Here is a 21,436-nt window from a genome sequence, read left to right as displayed (position 1 = left end):
TGCATAAGAAGTCATGAAGCTCCTAACAAGCCAAAACTAATCTTTCAAGCTGCAGTCCCATTCTATCAAACATGCATAGTCAATGATATAAGTTACAAGAAAAAAAAAAAAGGAAAATTCTAAGTCTCAACTCTTACCCTAACACCAAGTGATATTAATTTTAATTTTTTTAGATCTTTTTATGCATTCTCCCCTATATGATGGTTAAGCTGTATTTTTGTATTAGATATCCCAAAAGTACTTAAAAATGATCAATTTTTATGCCCAATTAATTTCCAGAAGTTGAGGCAATGAAGTGGGTGAATGCTAGCCACAGATACAGTATTACAAGCAGACAATTTGTAAAAAAGACTTTTTTGTTTCCAGTTACACGTACACACACACAACTAGCAGGCTCACTTTTACAACTGCAACCTGAATCAAAAATAAGGAACAAAACTTACCAGTTCATTGTTAACAGCGTTGTAAGGAGGGAGTTCAGAGACAAGGAATGCAAGAAGCCGCTTTCTTTCCAACAGGCGTGAAAACTTTTTCTTGAAAATTTTTTTAGCTTGTAGTACTATATGAATAAGACAAACAACATGGAGGATTCTACTAGAAGAAGGAACACCTGTGGACTGGAATGTGCACATCTTAGTCCCACAGGTGGGACCAGCTATTGGCCTGACTAAAACCTATTTCTGAAATGCCAGTAAGATATCAAGAATCCCGGGGTGCCTGGGTGGCTCAGTGGGTTAAGCCTCTGCCTTCGGCTCAGGTCATGATCTCGGTGTCCTGGGATCAAACCCCGCATTGGACTATCTGCTCAGCGGGAAGCCTGCTTCCCCCTCTCTCTGACTGCCTCTCTGCCTACTTGTGATCTCTCTCTCCATCAATTAAATAAATAAATCTTAAAAAAAAAAAAAGACATCAAGAATCCCCAAGACAGGCTGACAAACAAAAAAGACAGTTGACTGCTTGATAATCAGATCAAAAAGCAAAAACCAGCTTCCCAACATTGCTCCTATCAATGGAGAAATGAAGCCGCTGTGCACTTAATCAAAACCAGAACTGACTTGACCAAGACCCAGAAAAATAACCAGAGGGAAAGAGAAAACAGTCCGCAGGGGTAGATGCTCTAATTGTGGAATGAGGTTTATCCCTGAGGGCAAAGTCAGCGGATTAGGTGAGTCACCTGGGCATCTCAGTGGGGTCCTCACCTGTCAAAGGAAAACCCGCAAGAAACAAGAGCGTCTGGGGAAGGCATTGACTTGCAAAGATTGCAAAGGGAATTTTCAGGTTCTAGAAGGACTAGCTCACAAAATAAAAAGGACAACAGTTATTTGAAAGAAAAAGATCCCACGGTATCCATGTTAGCAAGTTAATAGCCTGGTCATGACAATTTTCTCATACAATCGTTCATCTCACATCTTCAAGAAAAAAACCTCGTTTTTCTCTTTCAGGTTGCAAAATCCCTTTCTTCCCCCTCCCTCCCCTCAACTATGGGATGCTTCCTTAAATAAGACAAGGTTAAATATTTGGTTTTACTGCCCCTCCCACCCTACCTTTCCCCTCCTTTTAAGGCAGAGTTAGGCATCCCCTTCACATTCTCCCTACAAGGCAAGCCACAGATTGGTTACACGTTTGCTTAGAGAGAAGAGACTGTCTTTATGAATGAGCATAAATCAGTGGTTCTCAATTGGTGGCAATCTTTCCCCAGATATCACTGTCTTGTGACATTCTTAATTATCATAACTGGGGCTGAAGCGTAGTGCTACAGATATTACCTAATGGGTAGAACCCAAGGGTGCTGCTAAACATCCCCTCATGCACAGGACAGCTCCCACAACATATTATGCAGCCTAAAATGTCAATAGCACTCCTGAGAAGGTATGGCACAAACTAGAAACAGACCACCACTGTTGAGATTTCATCCTGAGCACTTAACCCGTTGTGAAACTGGATAAAAGACTCAATCACTCTATGCCTGAATTCTCCCATCTATCCACTGGAGAACAGTATCTATACCTCAAAAAGCTGTTTGGAGTATTACTAAATAACGGTTATGGGAATCTTCACCGGAAATACACAAATCTATTCCTCCAGCTTCTTGGATTGCACGATACATCCATATCAACATCACTTGATCTTTTTTCCCTTTTATCTACATCTGAATTCTCCCCGCTGTTTCCACCTCTAGATGTAAAGGCTTCTACATGAGAATAAATCTTACTTTCGGTGCAAATCTCTATTACTACTAGCCATTTCTTGGGATCAAGGTATATAGTTGAGGAAAACAGAGTTAACATAGTGGGTAGGACTGCTGTCCCTTGAAAGGCCTCCTTACAAGGTTAGCCCTGGTTCTCAGGTATCTGAGAACTTAATTTCAGGCTTACTATGCCTAAATTGTTTGTACAAAATGCACAACTTATGCAGAACACGTGCTTTCCTTTGGAGAGTCCAGAATTTTGGTATATACCAGGCAAAGGGTGCCTAGAGGACCTGCCCCCACTCCCAATAAAAATCAGTCTTGAAGCCATTCCCCTGGTTGCCAACGGTTCATGTGGGGTAGGATTAAGTGCCCTTGGCTTAGGGCAGAATATAAGTGTCTCCTGTAAGGGTCCACTGGGAGGTTAACTTGGAAGCTCAGGAGCTTTCCCTCAGACTTTGCCCCACGAATCCTTCCCTTTTGATCTTGTTCTTTATCTTTTTGCTGTAATAAATCTTAGTGTTGAGTAGGACTTCAGGCTCTGAGTCTGTTAGCTCTCCTAGTGAATCACCAGGGGGTGGTCTTGGGGACTTCCAATACAAAAATCCTGTTTTTTCTTCCACCTGAAGCTATGTAAAAAGTCATTATTTACCCACTTAAAACATCATGTATCATACATTTCTCATACACTGTAGATGAGTTAATTTTCATTCTATTAAATTTATTTCTTGTGAAGCACTAGGTTCTCAGCTGCTGCAATTTTTCCTAGGCCACCACAGTATCTGCCAGTACATATGGGTCAATGTCTGGCACACATTTAAAAAACTGAACAACTGAACTGAATCACATTTCTCTCTCCCTTCTACACTTCCTAGTTAATATCCTCTTAACCACACTAGCAAGATCCTCAGCAAGTTATCTTTCCCTTTCCTCATGGGACATACTATATCACTCTTACTGAGTTCATTATTATGGTACATAGGTCCAAATTCAATTCTAGTATCTGCTATACAGCCATCTGTTAATTTTTCATGTTCTCCTTTTTCCTTCAAAGACTCAACTTTCCATTGGAATGACAGGCTGAAAATAAAACTTCAAATCCCAAATCCATTGTTTTATATTCTATCTAGAGTTTATTCCCTAATTAAAAATGTTTCGCCTTTTTTCCTCTCATCTAAGTTTTCAAATCATGTTCCTTGGGAACATTATCATCAAGCTATTAATAGGTGCTGATGACAAAAAATTCTGTGGTCTGGGAAGTTAGGTAAACAAAGTTAAAACAGAACTGATTTATTACAGAACTTTTCAGAAATTTTGATAGTATCATTTGGATTGTAAAAGAATATTTTAGGGTTTGGAATAGTACATAGATTTGCATAAGTTACATAGAAGTATAAAATTACTATCCAGAAACATCTTAAAGGAACCAATATTTTACAGGATGCACTTTGACAAATACTATGCCTGTCCATAGTAGGGTAAAAGTACTCACAGCTGAAGTCTGAGAAGTCTATGGATACAAATGCAAGACTATGACCAACCAGACATAGCCACATTGTGAGTACTGAATCTATTGCCTTTAGAACTAAAACATCTAAAATATCAGGCAGACTATGAATTAAAAATAGCATCAAATAAAAACTGTCAATGGACTATTTATTATAGCTCTTTCCCTCTATGGGAAAATGACTTCATAATTTTGTGTGATAGGTAAGTATGAAGTTTCTATAACATTGTGGTCGTACATTACTTGCCCCATAAATAGAAAAATTAAATTCAAGAAGTTGTCAGTAATCACTCAACAGGTCTTCTATCGAAATGGAACTTAAATTGCTTGATTTCTAAAATGAAAAGAAAGGAAAATACATACAGATGCTAAAAATAAGACCATTGAGCAAGCACTTTTTCAAGTAATAAGAATACATCACTACTAAATAAATTCAACAAAAAGGTTTGTTAATACTTTATTAGTATTTTCTAATGGACAGAACATAACGCAAACCAAATAAAAATTTTAATCTTTTTAGTTCAATAAAAATAACTGACATTCTGATTGTTTCTTCTTTGTTAAAGGAAAGTATTGACAGAATAGTTAGGCACACAGTTGACATTTACTGTACAATGATATGCACAAGTTATCTTTTAACAACTATAATTCTAAGATGTGCTCTTTATATTTTTCCCTTGTAATACAGGAGCCATGCTCCTATAAGCAAAATTTACTATTAACAAAAGAATTTTACAAGGAGTGACAAAAAAAGACTTTTAAAACAAGTCCTTAAATAAAAGGATGCAGCAACAACGGAATGTAAGTTGTTGGGTTAAGAAGACAGTTTAAACTAGATCTCAAAACATTAAAAATTCATTTATTTTACAATTACTCAAATACACATGCATTAAATGAAAATATTGCACAAAATTAAAGTTTTAGATTGTGAAATTTATATTGTTCTTCATTTTTTAAAAATTGATACACTTTCTGGTAGCACTTAACTGTTTTTTTCCAAACACCAGCAGCACAAACTTAAACTGAGCTAACAGAAATACTCAAGAAAGTTTTTAATTTTTTTCTTTAAAAAAAATTAAGGCTAACCAAGTGCATCCATTGGTCAATGGCACAATTTTTTCAGCAACTATTCAGAATACCCTAATCAGAGGAAATGCCCAGCTAAGCACTATATTTAAATCATACAATCAATTTTTAGGTGAATGAACTGTTGTTAGTAGTGATGGTTTCTAAATAGTTTATATGTTACCTGAAAAAATCAGAAAACCCAAAGAATGATTAATTTTGAAGGTTCTTGCCTGAAGGCACCACTGACTTAAAAACACATTCAAAAAATCAAATATCAGAAGACTTAAAGCCTCTTCAGGTATGTATTTATATATGCAACGAATGCATTAAATGTAATAACTTTATTAAACATAATACACTGTACTTGACTTATGAATTAAATATTTTACACACAGCTTAACCAAGTCATTCAAAAAGTATCTCTAATTTTAGCATGACCACAGCTCTCTCTGATGTAAAACACAGATGTGCAGAGAAGATGCACAGCTGTTTACATAGACTACCATTTGATATTTCTGCTTTTGAAATATAAACTCTTTAAACAAAAATTATTTTAAAAACCCATTTACTCATATAGTTTTTGGTATGATTGCAGTTACCTTGCAGGGCTGTTATGAAAAGTTGCTATTTTGCAGGACCTTTCTTTCTTCCCCTGGTTGATGGCCAGCATTCCTCACATTATCTAGAAATGCTTTTCATATGTACACACTAGGCTCTTAAATGAATTCTTGTTTACTCTTAGACTTATTTATGTCAAAAATATACTTGAAATGGGCAAGGGTATATTTGAAAATCATTGCACTTATGGCCATGCTGATGCTTCCTACAGACGTTTCACAAATCCTCACCTTCAAAGCCTGGGGCCTGGGGAGGGATCATGGCAGGGAGACACACTGGAAAGAAAAAATATTATTTCTTCCACCAGAGTCAATAAGGATATTTTCTCATTTGCAGGTTGCAATGAAAGGGGTTTCATTTTTGTAATTCTTTAGACATGCAACATGTACTGAAAGGCGCATACTCTGAGTATGCACAACAGCATTATTAATAAATATGATTATTACTATAAAGCTTTAAAGGAAGGCTTTATTCTGTTATGAGGCTTCACTTTCTAAGCAGGATCTCAGTGAAAACAAGACAGGAACATCTTGTTCCAATCTTAAAGCTCCCAAATAACTGGGATACCTATCCTCTATCCCTTTATCTTAAGCACCCAGACGTTCTTTTAATACCAGGGTCTTGGCTCAGTGGTCTGATAAGTAGCTTCACTATTTTAAGGTTGTAGTGTTAAATATTTTTAAAACAAAAAATGCTGACATATTCAAACCCTTAGTCAATGTAAGTATTTAAAACTATGCAGAAATCCTGCATACAAGGGATATGAAGATTTCCAAGATGGACAAACAGAGAATGAGAAAACTATAAGAAATGCAGAGGCTCCAGAACTGGAAAAGGTAATTTGTTGTTGTTGGTATAAAATTATTTCAGGGACTTAAATGTATACACCAGGGGTTTTGCCAACTTGCTTTATTTAGTAGAATTTTACATTATGCAAAATATAAATAAAGCATATTTTAAAAAATATTATAGTTCTGCTTTCATTATTTATTTTCATATATATACACAGTAATAGAATTAGGAATTTGTCTGTTTACATATGACTAATAAGCTCATTTAATCCTTTGATTTGCTACTTTTGCAATCACCTAAGGTATGTCTAGATCACACAATTTAAAATGGTCACATTGCAACTTTCAATAGTGCTGTTTTAAAATTTCCATGTTTTTAAAATAACAGAATGTATTTGGCAGTTCTTTCGAGATTATACTCCCTATTGTATAATCAGTAATCTCTTAAAGAAAACAGTAATAATTTTGAAACTTAAGTGAGATCGCCACTATATGCTTCTTTTTGCACACAGAATACCAAAAGAAAACTTATGATTGAGTACCATAAGAGCAAAATAGAGCCCAAAGCACGTAAGAATCAATTAAAATTTGTTTTATACGAATGAATAACAAATCCAATCAAATACTGGTTTTGATTGGTTTTATTTTATGTCACAAAACTGTAATTAGGATAAAAGGTTACTTCATACTTTAAGGGCATCCTGTCACTTTCCCCAGACCTGAAGCAGATGTTCCAAAGATCATTCACCTGGCTAATCCACATTATATCAAAATTCTGATAAAGATCTATGAAATTATTATGCAAAAAAAAAAAAATCCCTCCAGATCATACATTGCTCAGTCTCCCAAACAAATTAGCCAGTTTATCTGTGAACCACTGTTTTGTGCTTTTCTCAGCTCTCACGTATACACTCTGGCACTGTGTCATTGCTGGAGAATGCTGATTAGTTTGAAATGGAAGAGACCAACATCATTCTTGCTTGAGAAGGGGGCAGTATCATCTCAATGTTGCAAAGATATGCACCAAATCATTTAAGACACAGAAATCTCTCTTGGTAGTGGCTGGATTATAGATGAAGATGAGAAGAACCACAGTCTAATGGATGTATTAATAATCTATTTTGAGACAGTAAAAGACTGGTGCAATATGACAGTGTATGAGTTAAGCCCCAGAAGATCTGTCCATATTATTAGTCCTGGACAAAATGAACACCAGCTTCAGAGACTGGAGTGTCACCTTTTCTGTAAAGAAGGCGCTTGAGTAGTTTGAAGTTTCTGTTTATATTTCTGTATCTGCTTTGACCGTGAATGCAGTTTGTTGAAAAGTTCACGAAATTTATACTGTGGAAATAAGGTTTCCAAAAAGCCTTCCAAGAAGACATAAACCATTCTCCTATTTAACTGGTTGTGCTGAAACATTTCAAAAACACGAAGAATACCTTTCCGTGTTGTCTCAGCCCCGATAATGTGCTTCAGTTCATCTAAATGAAGAGGGGACAAATAAATATCATTCATTACTCATATAAAGGAAACACAAGGCCTAAACTATGCTCTAAGTTTAAAGTATGGGAAGTACACAGCAGGGGAATAAATAGGAGATACTCAGTTCATGTGTCGCACCTATGCATTCTGAGATTAAAATGTCCATGTCTGCATGCATCCATCCACTTATGTGATAACAGATACTGGGGATGAGATAGCACAGGAAAAAGAAGCAGGATCTAGACTCTGAAACCCCAAATTAGAGTTACAATCCTGTCCCTTAATACCTATATGATATTTACCCACCCTGAGTTTGTTTCCTTATCTGTAAAATGGAGATTTATATTAACCAAGCCCTTATAACTAAGAATTTGGAGAGCTTTAATGAACAAATGTGAAAAGGAATCTGCAAAGGCTAAAACATTATACAAATAGTTTTATGTGTCTAATGCTCAGTGAGAAATACTGTAAGGAAATGATGCATGAAAGGTGACTAATGATCTCAAAAAGTTTGCCATAGTGATCCGAAGGGGCACGTGTACCCGAATGTTTATAGCAGCAATGTCTACAATAGCCAGACTATGGAAAGAACCTAGATGTCCATCAACAGATGAATGGATAAAGAAGATGTGGTATATATACACAATGGAATACTATGCAGCCATCAAAAGAAATGAAATCATGCCATTTGCGACGACGTGGATGGAACTAGAGCGTATCATGCTTAGTGAAATAAGTCAATCGGAGAAAGACAACTATCATATGATCTCCCTGATATGAGGACATGGAGAAGCAACATGGGGGGGGTAGGGGGATAGGAGAAGAGTAAATGATACAAGATGGGATTGGGAGGGAGACAAACCATAAATGACTCTTAATCTCACAAAACAAACTGGGGGTTGCTGGGGGGAGGTGGGATTGGGAGAGGGGGAGCGGGCTATGGACATTGGGGAGGGGAGGCGAACCATAAGAGACTATGGACTCTGAAAAACAACCTGAGGGTTTTGAAGGGTCAGGGGTGGGAGGTTGGGGCAACCTGAGGGTTTTGAAGGGTCAGGGGTGGGAGGTTGGGGGAACAGGTGGTGGGTAATGGGGAGGGCACGTTTTGCATGGAGCACTGGGTGTTGTGCAAAAAGAATGAATACTGTTACACTGAAAAAATAAATAAAATGAGAAAAAGTTTGCAATAGTAACAGTGCCACTCAAATATCCCAAGTATAAAGATGTTTAGAGAGGAGAATTCCACATGGTATATAATCAAGACAGGTTCCCTTCAAGGAAGAGATGAATGAAGGAGACTTTGCTACCTAGGCAGGTTTGACAGGCACCAACAGATGACGGATTCGCTTCGGGAGAGAGAACAACAAGCAAATGAGAACTAGTGGGAAAAACAAAGCAGGTTCAAAAAAGGGGGCACTAGAGATTAGCTTTAAATTTTAAGATTCTTTTAAAAGAAAGTAGAGAGAAGAACAAAAACAAGTGCTATAGCTATCAGAGTGAGCCCAAGTGTGGAGTTTACTCCTAGGTGACGACATGAAGTTCTAACAGATCTCTGAAGAGCACACATGCAGGACTATCCTTAATTATTTATAATCAGGGCTCCACCAGCAGTAGATACTATTTAACTGCTTTTAAAAGAAACATGTGGGGCATCTGGGTGGCTCAGTGGGTTAAAACCTCTGCCTTCGGCTCAGGTCATAATCCCAGGGTCCTGGGATTGAGCCCCACTTCGGGCTCTCTGCTCAGCGGGGAGCCTGCTTCCCCTCTCTCTCTGCCTACTTGTGATCTCTGTCTCTCAAATAAATAAATAAAATCTTTACCAAAAAAAACAAACAAACACCAAAACCACACCCAACTTCCAAAAGATTTGTTTCTACCTAGGAGTACTATGTTAATTTAAAGCAAATGGCTTATGAATTTACTCAAAGCAGGAAAGGTATTATGCAATATAAACATATATACCTTTATAGTTAGCCTCATTTCCTTTAAGTCTTCACACAAGTGTCCCCTTCTCACACAACTGCACCTCACCTGACACCTCCCTCTTCCTGCAATAATAGCTAACATACTGATCTTTATTTGTCTGCCTTCTGTGTTTCCCTAATAGAATGTAAGCTCCAAGAAGGCAAAGATTAGTGCAAGGAAAGTGTCTTGCACATAACACACTCTCAGTAAATATTTACTGAATAAATGCATTAGTTTCTTTCAGCTATATAAATCAGTCTATAGCACCATCTGGTTTATGCTAACAGTATATTAAATAATACTTAATCTTAAGTTGTCATTTATTTTTATTTTTCTAAAATGATATTTCTATGATTTGATTTCTTTCTCCAAATGCAGTAGTATAGTCTGTAGGACAGAACTAATAGCCATGTGGCAAATTCCCAACTTAACTGACAGAAGAGAGATTTTAAAATCTATGAGGAAAATAGAGTTGTAAGAAAAACAAAATTATAGAAAAAGAAATAGATACTAAATGACATTAATGAACTTCTTAAATATTCCTTTTCTACTCTATATTCATAATTAAAATGTGGAAAAGAGATAGCTAAGTATTTTCAAAGATATTCATAACTAAAGAAGGGACCAAACAACTACCCAGCCACACAAAATTGCTTTTCATATTATAGAGGACTTCTTACTGAGAGAAGTTGAAAGGGGGACAAAGTAAGTCTAAGTAAGATAGCAGTCTTCTCAAGAAATAATTCAAATTAGACCAAAAGAATGCCACTTAAGTGTATTTTCTTTGAAATCATGTCTTAATTGAGATTAATAATGGACCAATTAGTTGTTTCTACATAAAGGGATTCTTTCAAAGAGTATGTTCTCTGAAGTAGAACAAATACACTTCCTAAAAACCTAACACTTCATTGTTCTTTTATTCTTCTGTCACATATTTTATCATCAACTTTATTCTCAAAATGGTTCAAGGTAGCAAATGAAGTGGTTAAAAGCACCACTTTTCTTTTCATGATTGAAAGCAGTGGCTTTCAAGTAGCTCAGCGTGGAGCAGAAGCCCAACAGTCGCTTCCTAGCTTGAAACCTGGGGTGGCTTACTTAACCTCTTTGAGCTTCTATTTGCTCACATACAAAGCTGTCATGTTAATAGCGCCTAAGTTCTTAATACTGTTATGAGAATGAAGAATATATGAGAACTGCGTAGCAACAGTGCCTGATACATGGTCAGCCATTAAATGGTAGTTACTAAAATCAGTAGGCAACTAAACCAGCATGCTTAATGCCAAAAATTCTGAAGAACTACAAAGTAATAAGATTTTTACCAAACCTGTTCACTCACCTGGCATAATTGAAAGTAATTTAGTTTTTCCTGCAACTCTTGTTCTCATTCGAATAGCTTTATCTCTGCATGGAACAGTCTCTGCTAAAATGCCATTTGGCCAAAAGGCATCTCTATTTAAGAAAATTAAATAAATTTTGTAAAAATTTACATTTTCTAATGATGTAAGTCAGTAAAATTGTTCCAATTTTCTACAGAAAACACGAATGTAAATAGAAACTGGAAACATTTCTGAAATTTTATAGAGGTATGACATTCAACAAAGAGTAACTAAGAGCAGGGTTTAATTTTAGGTATGAAAGGATATACATAATAAAAGTACAGATGAATTCTGCCCTGGAATACCTTACAAACACTAACAAATGAAAAAGATAGCAAAATGGCATATATATAGATGATTACATCACAGCCATTTAAACTCAAGTACGCCTCTGATCTCAACGAGATTGAACATCTGATCAAATACAACCCCACAATATCCTGAATTTGGATATCTTAGAGTTAATCTTCCTCAGTTCCCTTATAAAATTAAGCCAATACAAAACAAATCCTGCACCCACAACTTCCAATTAAAATGATTACAACATTCCTCTCACATATATGTCCTATTCTCCTTCACTTCCACAGCTTGCTTGATTCCAGTTCTCCAATTCACAGGTCAAAGGCAAGAACAGAACACACTAACTAAAGTTCCACCTGGGAATTTGGTCTGAGGGAGAGAGACTTCCCAGAACAGTTGTTCTTAACTTTGACTGAACATTAGAAAAACCTGGGAGCTTTAAAAAATCTTCATGTTCAGGCCTTCTACTGATTAAGTCAGACTGTTGCGATGGGACCCAAGCATCAGTACTTTTTAAAGCTCCCCAAGTGATTCCAACATACAGCCAAGACTGAGAATCACCACTCCACAGTAAACCAAACATCATTCACTGGCCCTGAAATAGAATGTACATGCCAGGACAGGTGGTCTGACTTTTGGCAATAGTACTGTATAGTGGAGAGAAACTCAGCTTCAGATTAAACTGTTGTTCCTCACTTTCCAGCATGTGAGGTTTTGGATAAGCCACTCAACTTCTCAGTCCTCAGTTTCCACATAACAAAATGGAGACCAATCCCTATCTCATAAAATAGGGTAAAATCAGAAAGTATGCATAAAGTAGTTGGCACAGTGCCAAGCAAATAATGTTCACTATCGATAGCTCCTTTCTTGTTTCTGTTACTTCAAAGTACATGATACCATGAATATTTAAGCCTTGTTTATCTTTCACTTTTAGAAAAAAAGAGGTTTTATTTCTTGATTATGCTGTGCTTTCCTTGAAGGGACTGCATTTTATCTCAGTCCCTGGTGACTGGCAAAACACTACACAGAGAGAAGGGGTTCAGAATATTTTTGTAGGATGAACATATGAATTGGAGTATCACTGCTCTTAATTTGTGTTCTTTTCAGAGGTTCGAACAGTTATAATAATTAGTCCATAGGCAGAGACTTTTTTTTTTTAGTTTTCATTTAAAATCAAGGATTTCAATAACTTTAAAGCCACATTACTGTAGTAAAATGTGAACATCTTAAAGATTATACTTTTATACTTTTCTATTCTGGTTTTAAAGAAAAAAAGATCAAAAGGCCCAGGGAACAAATGTTTTTTATAATTCTTACAGGTCTTTTCGCTCATCAATGATGATTAAAACCAACTTTATGGTCAGGAAGAAAAGAAAAGCAGTCAAGGTTAATTAATGATAACAATGCTAAACTCTGTACTACCTGAAAGAAGTGACTGTGTCTTAAGATATACCTGAAACGTTTCACTAAGTCGGCTACTTGCTCAGGTGAGGTCATCCAATCAACATGGTCAACTATTTTTCTGAAAGTGAAGAAATTTAAATAAGTAGGGTCAAAATTTTAGAAGGTGTGTAAAATAAGCACTCCTTTCATGAAGGAATTTAATCTGTATGTAAATTACCTGTGAAAGCAACAGACTGTTTTAATGATCTTAAAAGGCCCAGAGAAGAAAATTCTCCCATAAAAGTTGAACAATCTACTTCTAGAAGGAAACGTTTAAAAGCTAAGCAAGAACAGCTCTAAGGGATAAAAAAAGAATTGATACCTATTAATAGTATCACCATATGTGGCTCTAATAAGCTGCTGAAGTAGGTTTTTGATATTCCTTCGCAACCACTGATTTCTCTCTTTTAAGTCGAATACTTCATCCATAAGAAGCAGCATTACCCTAAGTGGAATATTGTCATCCACCTGAAAAAGTATGGAAAGAAATGAAATTAACATTTATTTGAGTTACTTATCTACTATGAGTGGCTTTCACAAAATGATTGGTACTCAACTTCAGAGATCAGAGAACAAATTATACTATAGTCTTCATAACCTAACATTCCATTCTAATTTTAAAAACATATGTTTTTAACAGTCATTCTGCAAGAATGAAGAATTTCACAACCCTACAGTTCCAAAGTAGTAGTGAAAAAACTTCTCAAAGTGGATCTATGATGTCTTAGGAAAAAATAATTTGGTTCTTTTACTTTTAGTAGAGTCTGTACTGCTTTGATAGGGCAAATGCTGGCCTCGTTTGCCGATTTTCTGGAGCATCTTTTTGAAAAGAACAAAATATTCTCAACATTTCTCCTTACTTAATAGAACAAAACACAATCTACACAGAATAACATGTTTTGCTTGGTTACTGCATTGTACATACTTAGGTATTTTCAGAAAAAAAGAAGCTAAAATAAAATCCAGTATATAGCTAAGTTATTACAAAGGGGATATTTCACTATACTTTTGAAATTTTCCTTTAACTTTTAACAAGTAAAAATGTGTACACTTTTATATGGGAATATTCAATTAATAATATAAAAAATTAAAGATAACTAGAAGAGCAAAAAAAATAAAAAGGTAAAAAAAGACAACTAGAAGGCTTTGATGTAAAAAATATATATATAAAGCAAAACAAATTTAGAAATACAATAAAACTGCATATAATTGCCAGTAATTTTATAATTCTCTCATCAATAAAATATTCTTTCCAATCATTTCTTCATCCATGTTGTAATTTAAATCTTAAGAAAACAGCATGAGTTTTTTATTTTTCATTGTCATACTGTAAAAACTGATTTTCTTAGTGTACCTTCCCTTTCACATATTGAAAACTCACACGTAAACCAAACAAGGAGTGGCTGGGGTTGGTGAGGGGTCTGGCACGGCAGGGCAGAGATCAAGTTCCCTCCAGAGGCAAAATAAATACTGCTCAATTTTATGACCAAGTGTATTCATTAGTTTGGTGCAACATGATAATTATGATGTTATGGATGTTATAACAGCATAACTCATAATAAAACATTCTAAAATATTCCTTAAAAAGGAAATAACATATTATCTTTGTTTAATAGTTTATTATAAGAAAGTCAATGAAAAACCGAAGGGAGATAATTATAACTTTTAAAAAAACTGCCTAATAGAACAGTATACAAAACCCAGACCCAAATATGATAACCTAATTTGTGACAAGGGAGAAACAGTACACTTGGGAAATGGGGGCCTTCTCAGTAAATGGTGCTTGGGTCAACTGCACTCACTCCATACACAAAAATCAATCCTAGATAAATGGGAAATCCAAATTTCGGCATGATAAAACAAAAAAGATTTTTAAAGAAAATCACAGGTGATCTTTGTGACCTTGTAGTAGGCAGATTATTTATATACTTTGCACAAAAGCACACCAACTAGAAGATATTCACAATGCACAAATACTTTTATCTGACAAAGAACCACTATTCAGATTATATAAAAGCACTCTTGTTAACTGAAAAAGACAAAGACAGCCAAGCCAACAGAAAAATAGAGGAAAGAGCTAGAGACACGAGACAAGACACCCAAATGGCCGACAAACATATGGAGAGGTTCAACATTTCCACAGTTAGGAGAAAAGGAAATCCACATGAGATACAACCAGACTGGCTAAAATTTAAAAGACATAACATATTAACTATTGGCAGGCTATGGAGCATTAAAATTCTCATGCATTGCTGGCAGCAGTGTAAGCAGCACAAACACTTTGGAAAACTACTTGATAGTATCTCTTAAAACTGAATTTATGAAGAATACCTTCTAACCAAAAAATTCCATTCCTGGGTACAGACCCAACAGAAATGTATACTTATTTTTTTAATCAAAAGACATGTACCAGAATGTTCACAGTACTATTCATATTAAAACTAATAAATTATACTATATTTACAAAACAGAGTACTATAAGTCCACAAGAATGAAGGAACTACAATCACACAAAACAACATGGAAAAGTATCACATGTTCAGCAAAAAAAAAAAAAAAAAAAAGCCAAATTTAAAGGAATACATACCTTACAGTTTGATTTATATAAAGTATAAAAGCAGGGTAGAAGTCAGGATAGTGATTATCCTTGGTGGGGGAGAGGATAGTGACAGGAAGAGAGCATTAGGGGCTTTCTGGGGTATTGGTTACATTCTGTTTCTTGCTACGAGTGCTGATTACATGGACACGTTCAGTTTGTAAGAATTCATCAAACTTAACACATATATACACATAGGTATATAATAATAGTTACACATATTATACTTCATTGAACAGTTAAAAAGCTCTACCAAGTATGATTTCAATTACAGTTGAATACTACCAAAAACAAAATTAACTCACAGTATCGTCAAGCTGAGCTGAGACCCGACAATGTTCAGGATCTGAGTCAGTCTTCGGAATTAAAGGAGGCACCTAACATTTAAAAAAACAAAACAAAACAAAAAAAAAAACAGAACAAAATAAACACACTATAGCAGACAGTGAAAGAACACAATACAATAATAAATCAAAATGAGTAAAAAGCATAATAACAGCATTTAATTTGATGTTTAGAATGACATAAACAAAGTTTATATAGTATTAAAAAGTATTAACAATCTACAATTAGAAACCCAATGTTAAAGTGTGATTACCTCATTACCAAAAGATTTTTTTCCTTAAAAAAATGGACTTTTGAGTTGGAAGGGGAGCTTACTTAGTCAAACCCCTATACTTTTGAAGAACTTAAATCTAAGAAAAGTTAAATGATTTAAAAACCAAAAGATAGTAGCACAGCCAGAGAACAGAATTCCAATCTTCTTTATTTTACCATAAGGAGCTTGACAGTAAGTTAATAGACTTAAGATACTAATTAACCTGTTTTAGATAATATAAGTTATGAGGAAAATGGAGAGACCAGTGTTAGCTGATAATCATATGAAAGCACAGCAACGACCATCAAGATCACCTATTATAACTCCATCATGTTGCTGTTAAGGAAAAAGGAACCAGGAAAAGCTCAGCTGCTTCTGTACAAAGTCATATGAATGGTTATCGGCAGAACTGGCATATTGCAAAATCCTCACTTTCAGTGTTAATGTACTCCCCATGATTAGAATCAAAGATAAAGCATCAGAGAAAGTATGAGAATAAGTAGAGAAGTATGGATTATACACACATTATTTTAGGCATTGTCTCTTATGGAAATTCTCTGTGTGTGTATTTTTATATATTTATATTGTTATATATGTAACTTGTATTCTATATATTTATATATATATATACACACACACACCCATACACTTTTACATTTCCTCTTCAAACAACCTAACATAGAAAACTCTTAACAGTACAGGTTTTCTTTTATAGTCTTGATTATAATTTTAAACAAATAGGTCAAAATTTTAGAAAGTGTAAATCAGAAAGTAACAAACTACTTGGTCTGCTACCTGTATTTGCTATGTAATGAAAAGGTTTCCTATGAAAACTCTTCTATATCACTCACTTGTATATCCAAGTAAAGGATGGCCGGAGAGGCGGATGATTGTGACTTTTCCTCCCTTTGATCTCCTAGCCACTTGGTCAGGTGAAGCAGGAGATAATAGTTTTTATGTTTCCTGATGAATACTAGTATAGCCAATTTGCCCAACAGCACTTGCTTTTGTTTTAAAATTAAACGGCATTATAAAATAAAAATGGCATAACAGAATATAACAGTACAAAGGATGTTTGTTATGTTAACTGGCTTTCAAAATTCTACCACAGCAAAGCCTGAGGAGTGACTCAATTTTATAGGATCCATTTCTGTTAAGAATTCATTCTCTTTAGTTTTTTTATTCTTTATAAGACTGTGTCTAGAGAGCTTTGGACTTCTAAAAAGAAATAAGATAAATCTAAAGCAGAAGCTCAATAAATCTTAGTTGACTTAAAAATAGTTTGCTGTAGATATTACTGAAAACATCTTCTTACCTTGAAAAATGATTGCTTTATGTCTTGACCTAATCTTTCTGACATTTTGCCCATGTTGTCTGACATTTTAGTCATTCCCTCTGCCAAGCTATCAGGAAGGGATTTAACTGCATTTGAAACATTCCTCATAGAATTTCGAAGTGGATTTACAAAAGTGTCCATCTAAGAGGAAAAGATATTACACCATGACTTCAATGTATCAGACCTGTTATTTAACTGAGAAGCCTGGGAAAATACAGAGTGCAACACACATGAAAAATGGAGTAATTTTCTAGTCTATAATACCTCACTGCATTTTGAAAGTACACAACTACAGTCTTCAAAATGTCTTGTCTTAAAATTGTATCTTCACACATAAACGAATGATTAAAAAACTGAGGTAATAAGGCTATTGCTAGAAAATATAACCTTTAGCTTATATAAAAATAAAATATACTGCTAGCGATTATAAGGTTTGCCTGCCTTATTGAAGAAATAAGTTAAACAAATAAGATTTAAAAAGCAAAACATTTTCTAAAACATAAATTGGTGCAAATGTTATTAGCCGTAACATATTTCTGCTACAATGCAAGGCAGTAATAACGTAAGTATTTTGAGGAGACACTGAAAAATAAACATGCAGATAAAATAAGCAGAAATCTCAAGTAACTAACAACTAAAACTCATTGTTTTAAATAACTTTTTGCTTACATGCTCAGAATCTACAGAAGGACTGTGGAATCCTTTAGTAAGAACAGAAAAACTATAAAAAGAAATATCATCAGAAATATAAAAAGGAATAATCTCCAGAGGGATAGGAAGCATTAAAATTGACATTCTGACTGCACAAATGTCAGATAATTTCCATTAAGAAAGGGAGAAACATCTAGAAATCAAAATAGTCTGCATATGGAACTCTGAGAATTTTAATAGACAGAAACAAAGAAAAAAAGGAACACAAAATCAGTCATAAAAAACTACAAGAATATGTTCCAGAAAGTATGAGTCTCATAAGAACTAATGCAGAAACAAATTATGTTCCCTGCCAAAAAAAAAAAAGAAAAAAGAAAAAAAAGTAAAAGAAACTGAACTCCACTATTTCAGAAACATAGCATAATGTTAAGAGATGGTACCAAGTAGATAAAACTTCACTCTAATATGGTTTCATGGTTTCCATTAACAAAAACTAGAAATAAGGTTAAATAAGTACTATAATAAAAAACAAGTGAATTTGAAGATAGCTGTAAAATAACTGGGAGTTTTAGTTACTCTTTGATTAAGCTGAGTCAATAGAGCTCTAGGTATCCTTGATGGAATATGCAACATTTAGAAGGGACATTGCCAGAACAGAAGAATTCAGAGGAGATCCAAAGGACAAAAACAAGGATGACGAAGGGTCTGAAAAACTGCTGCTGGTACACAGATACAGAGATAAAAAAGTTAAAAAGATGAAGCTATCTCAGTGTGTGCATGTGCACTTGTGTGTAAAATTACGTGTGTGTGTGTGTGTGTGTGTGTGTGTAGCCTCACACTAGACATGGGGCTAAACTCTCACTGATCTTTTAAAATAACAGAACCTAAATCTGTATCATTAATTGGTTAATAATTATAAATAGTTGCCTGTGCACTATCCTAGACCTACAGAATCCATTTCTTTTCCTTTTCCTTCTTGTACTTTGTTTGCTTGTCCATTTCTGAGGGTAAAGCCCAAGCATATGTACTAAGGACAGGGAATGGGTGAACTAGAGGGATGAAAAAACCTCTACAGGTGATTCTGTTGCCTAATCCTAAAAAAAGCAGAATTTCAGAAGCATAAAGACAGAGTCCATACTATATGACAAGATTTCCACAAACAAGATTTTTCTTAAAACATGTGCTTAAAACAAAACAAAAAAAAATTGTAAATTACCAAGCAGAGGAATGAATTATGCATCACCAGCATAAGTGTACACTTGCCCTGACTTACCAAAGATGTTTTCCCTTATCACTTTAATTATGTGTATCAGTAACAACACAATGTAATTTTAACTTAAATTTAGGTCTTATGTATAGCTTAAAAAAATGCCTCACATCATGATATAAAATTGGATAGAAAGAAATTGTGAATAAAGGAAGACTGTTAGTTACTCTTCCCCGTAATTGCCCATATATTTTGAAAGGCTAGACAAATCATGTGACCAGGTTAATATACTATAAAGTATTATCAAGCTCTGATAACCACTGATAAAATATTTGCAGATGATTTCTCTAATACCTATTTAATATCCAGTGAAACATAATTAAGAAAAAATATTAAATTATAATTTAGCCAAAAAGGAAATGTAGCTGAAAATTCTTGATGTGCATAGAAATTATTTTGCCAATCTAAAAGAGGTCAAGATGACCTTGGTAATAACCAATATGATTTACAAAAAACATATATTACTATGCACATCCAGAAAGATTCAGAAGGAAATCTAGATTCCAGTGGTAATATTTTTAAAAAGCAATATACAGCTGTTTGTATATATAAAGCATATATGTACTTTACACACACACAACTACTATAGTCGACAAAAAGAAACTGTACATTCGACGTTAACATTTACCTCAAAAAAGTTGTTACTGATTTATTAGTTTATCTTAAAATTGATACAATCTTGAGAGAACACAATGTAAATATCAAAAAGATGGAACACTAGAAGGCATCTCTATTGACAAAGCATTTAGAGTTGAAATTTAAACTCAATCATTTCAATCATGGAATACAAAGAAAATACCACCACACTGTCCTCCCACCATTATGAGGCACATAATATGGAACTTGTTATTAAAACCCTCCACTTAAACATGTTAACTCAGATGTTAAAAATCTAAAACCCTAGAGTAATCATACAAAGCTCTTATGTTTAGTTCGTTCTTACTCTGTACCAGTAAGTTAATTCTTACTTATTTTATACCAATTCCTTAATACTTTTTTTTCAATTAGTCTTTTCGCGGGGGAGTGGCAGGGAAGTCACTTTTTGTATTTAATTTTCATTTTGAAATAATCTTAGACTTTTGAAAAGTTACAAAAATATACAGAGTTCCTACACACTATCCACCCAGCCCTCCCAACTGATGTTACTGCTCCTGCTATTACTGCCACTACTACTAGGAGGCAACATTTATTCTGAGTTAATGGAAGTGCCAGGTGCTGCCATACACGGACTATTACATTTAATTTGTACAATGCTGTAAAATGAGGATTAATATCTTCATTTCTTGGGAAAACTAAAGGACCAAAAGATGAAGTAACATGTTGCAGGTCACACCTAATAAATGGCAGAGCACGGATTTTTTTTTTAAACCAAAGACTAATTCCAAAGTCTGTGTTCTCACTCATTAAACTATCCTGCCCAATTTGAGCACTCTGTCATTTATTTTCTTAATCTACCACCTAATTCCAAGTTTAGGACCTATATCCCTAAAGAAATTTTAAGTAACAAAGGTTTCACTCAAGGGGCATAAATACTTTCAGGAACATAACCTATTTAACATTTTTCTTATTCACACTTCAAGTAAAAGACCTTTCCTCCCAGTAAGAAATAGCTCCTTCTCAAGTTACTGGAAAGCTTGTGACTTATCTTAGGCAAATCTTCCTCACTGCATTACTTCAAAAATTCTTTTTTCTTTCTTTTAAGCTCCTGTTAGATTTTAATCTACACGTAAAAATAGGAGTTTATACTTATTAGATCTGCTTATCAATAGTAGACTTAATAACTATAGAAGAGAAACAAGCCAAGAAGCATTTAATAAACTTTTATGGTTTTAAAAGATACAAATATAAATTTATTTTCTTTTATTTAAAAAAAATGTATGAACGGGCATCTGGGTGGCTTTGGCCTTTGGCTCAAGTCATAATCTTGGGGTTCTGGAATGGAGTACCATGTCAGGCTCCCTGCTCAGCAGGCAGTCTGCTTCTCCCTCTCCCTCTATTCTCTCTCTCTCTCATATACACACTCTCTCTCAAGGAAGTAAAATCTTTCCAAAAAAATGTACGAAAAGAGATCTATAAAGAAAACCAATGCAATGGTCTGCTTACCTTGCGAGCAAAATCTCCTTTTCCTTTACTGTAGGCTTTGTTCTCAAGGAAATCATACACATAGTGAGCCAAAGCTGGTGATGCTTTCATCATTTCAGGAGTTAAAAGTAACTAATGGGGGGGGAAAAAAAAACTTACATAGATATG

General features: G+C 34.7%; 1 protein-coding gene across 6 annotated transcripts in view; it reads right to left on the bottom strand.

Moving 5' to 3' along the window:
* Positions 1 to 4,139: 4,139 nt before the first annotated feature.
* The window catches only part of SNX13 (sorting nexin 13), a 129,566-nt gene continuing 112,269 nt past the window's right edge, over positions 4,140 to 21,436 (bottom strand). For 4 of the 6 annotated variants that reach the window (XM_046020526.1, XM_046020528.1, XM_046020531.1 and 1 more), the window contains 7 exons: positions 21,290 to 21,400; positions 17,248 to 17,409; positions 15,640 to 15,711; positions 13,061 to 13,206; positions 12,749 to 12,817; positions 10,956 to 11,068; positions 4,140 to 7,653 (listed from right to left, as the gene is read on the bottom strand). In XM_046020526.1, coding sequence (XP_045876482.1) covers positions 7,406 to 7,653; positions 10,956 to 11,068; positions 12,749 to 12,817; positions 13,061 to 13,206; positions 15,640 to 15,711; positions 17,248 to 17,409; positions 21,290 to 21,400 — 921 coding nt within the window. In that variant the 3' untranslated portion in view covers positions 4,140 to 7,405. Of the gene's footprint in view, positions 7,654 to 10,955; positions 11,069 to 12,717; positions 12,818 to 13,060; positions 13,207 to 15,639; positions 15,712 to 17,247; positions 17,410 to 21,289; positions 21,401 to 21,436 lie in introns of all 6 variants that reach the window. The other 2 variants (XR_006820495.1, XM_046020529.1) reach the window with 2 other exon arrangements.

This window comes from Meles meles, chromosome 10 (assembly GCF_922984935.1).
Source record: "Meles meles chromosome 10, mMelMel3.1 paternal haplotype, whole genome shotgun sequence".
Taxonomy (NCBI): domain Eukaryota; kingdom Metazoa; phylum Chordata; class Mammalia; order Carnivora; family Mustelidae; genus Meles; species Meles meles.
This window is presented reverse-complemented; position numbering and strand designations above follow the sequence as displayed.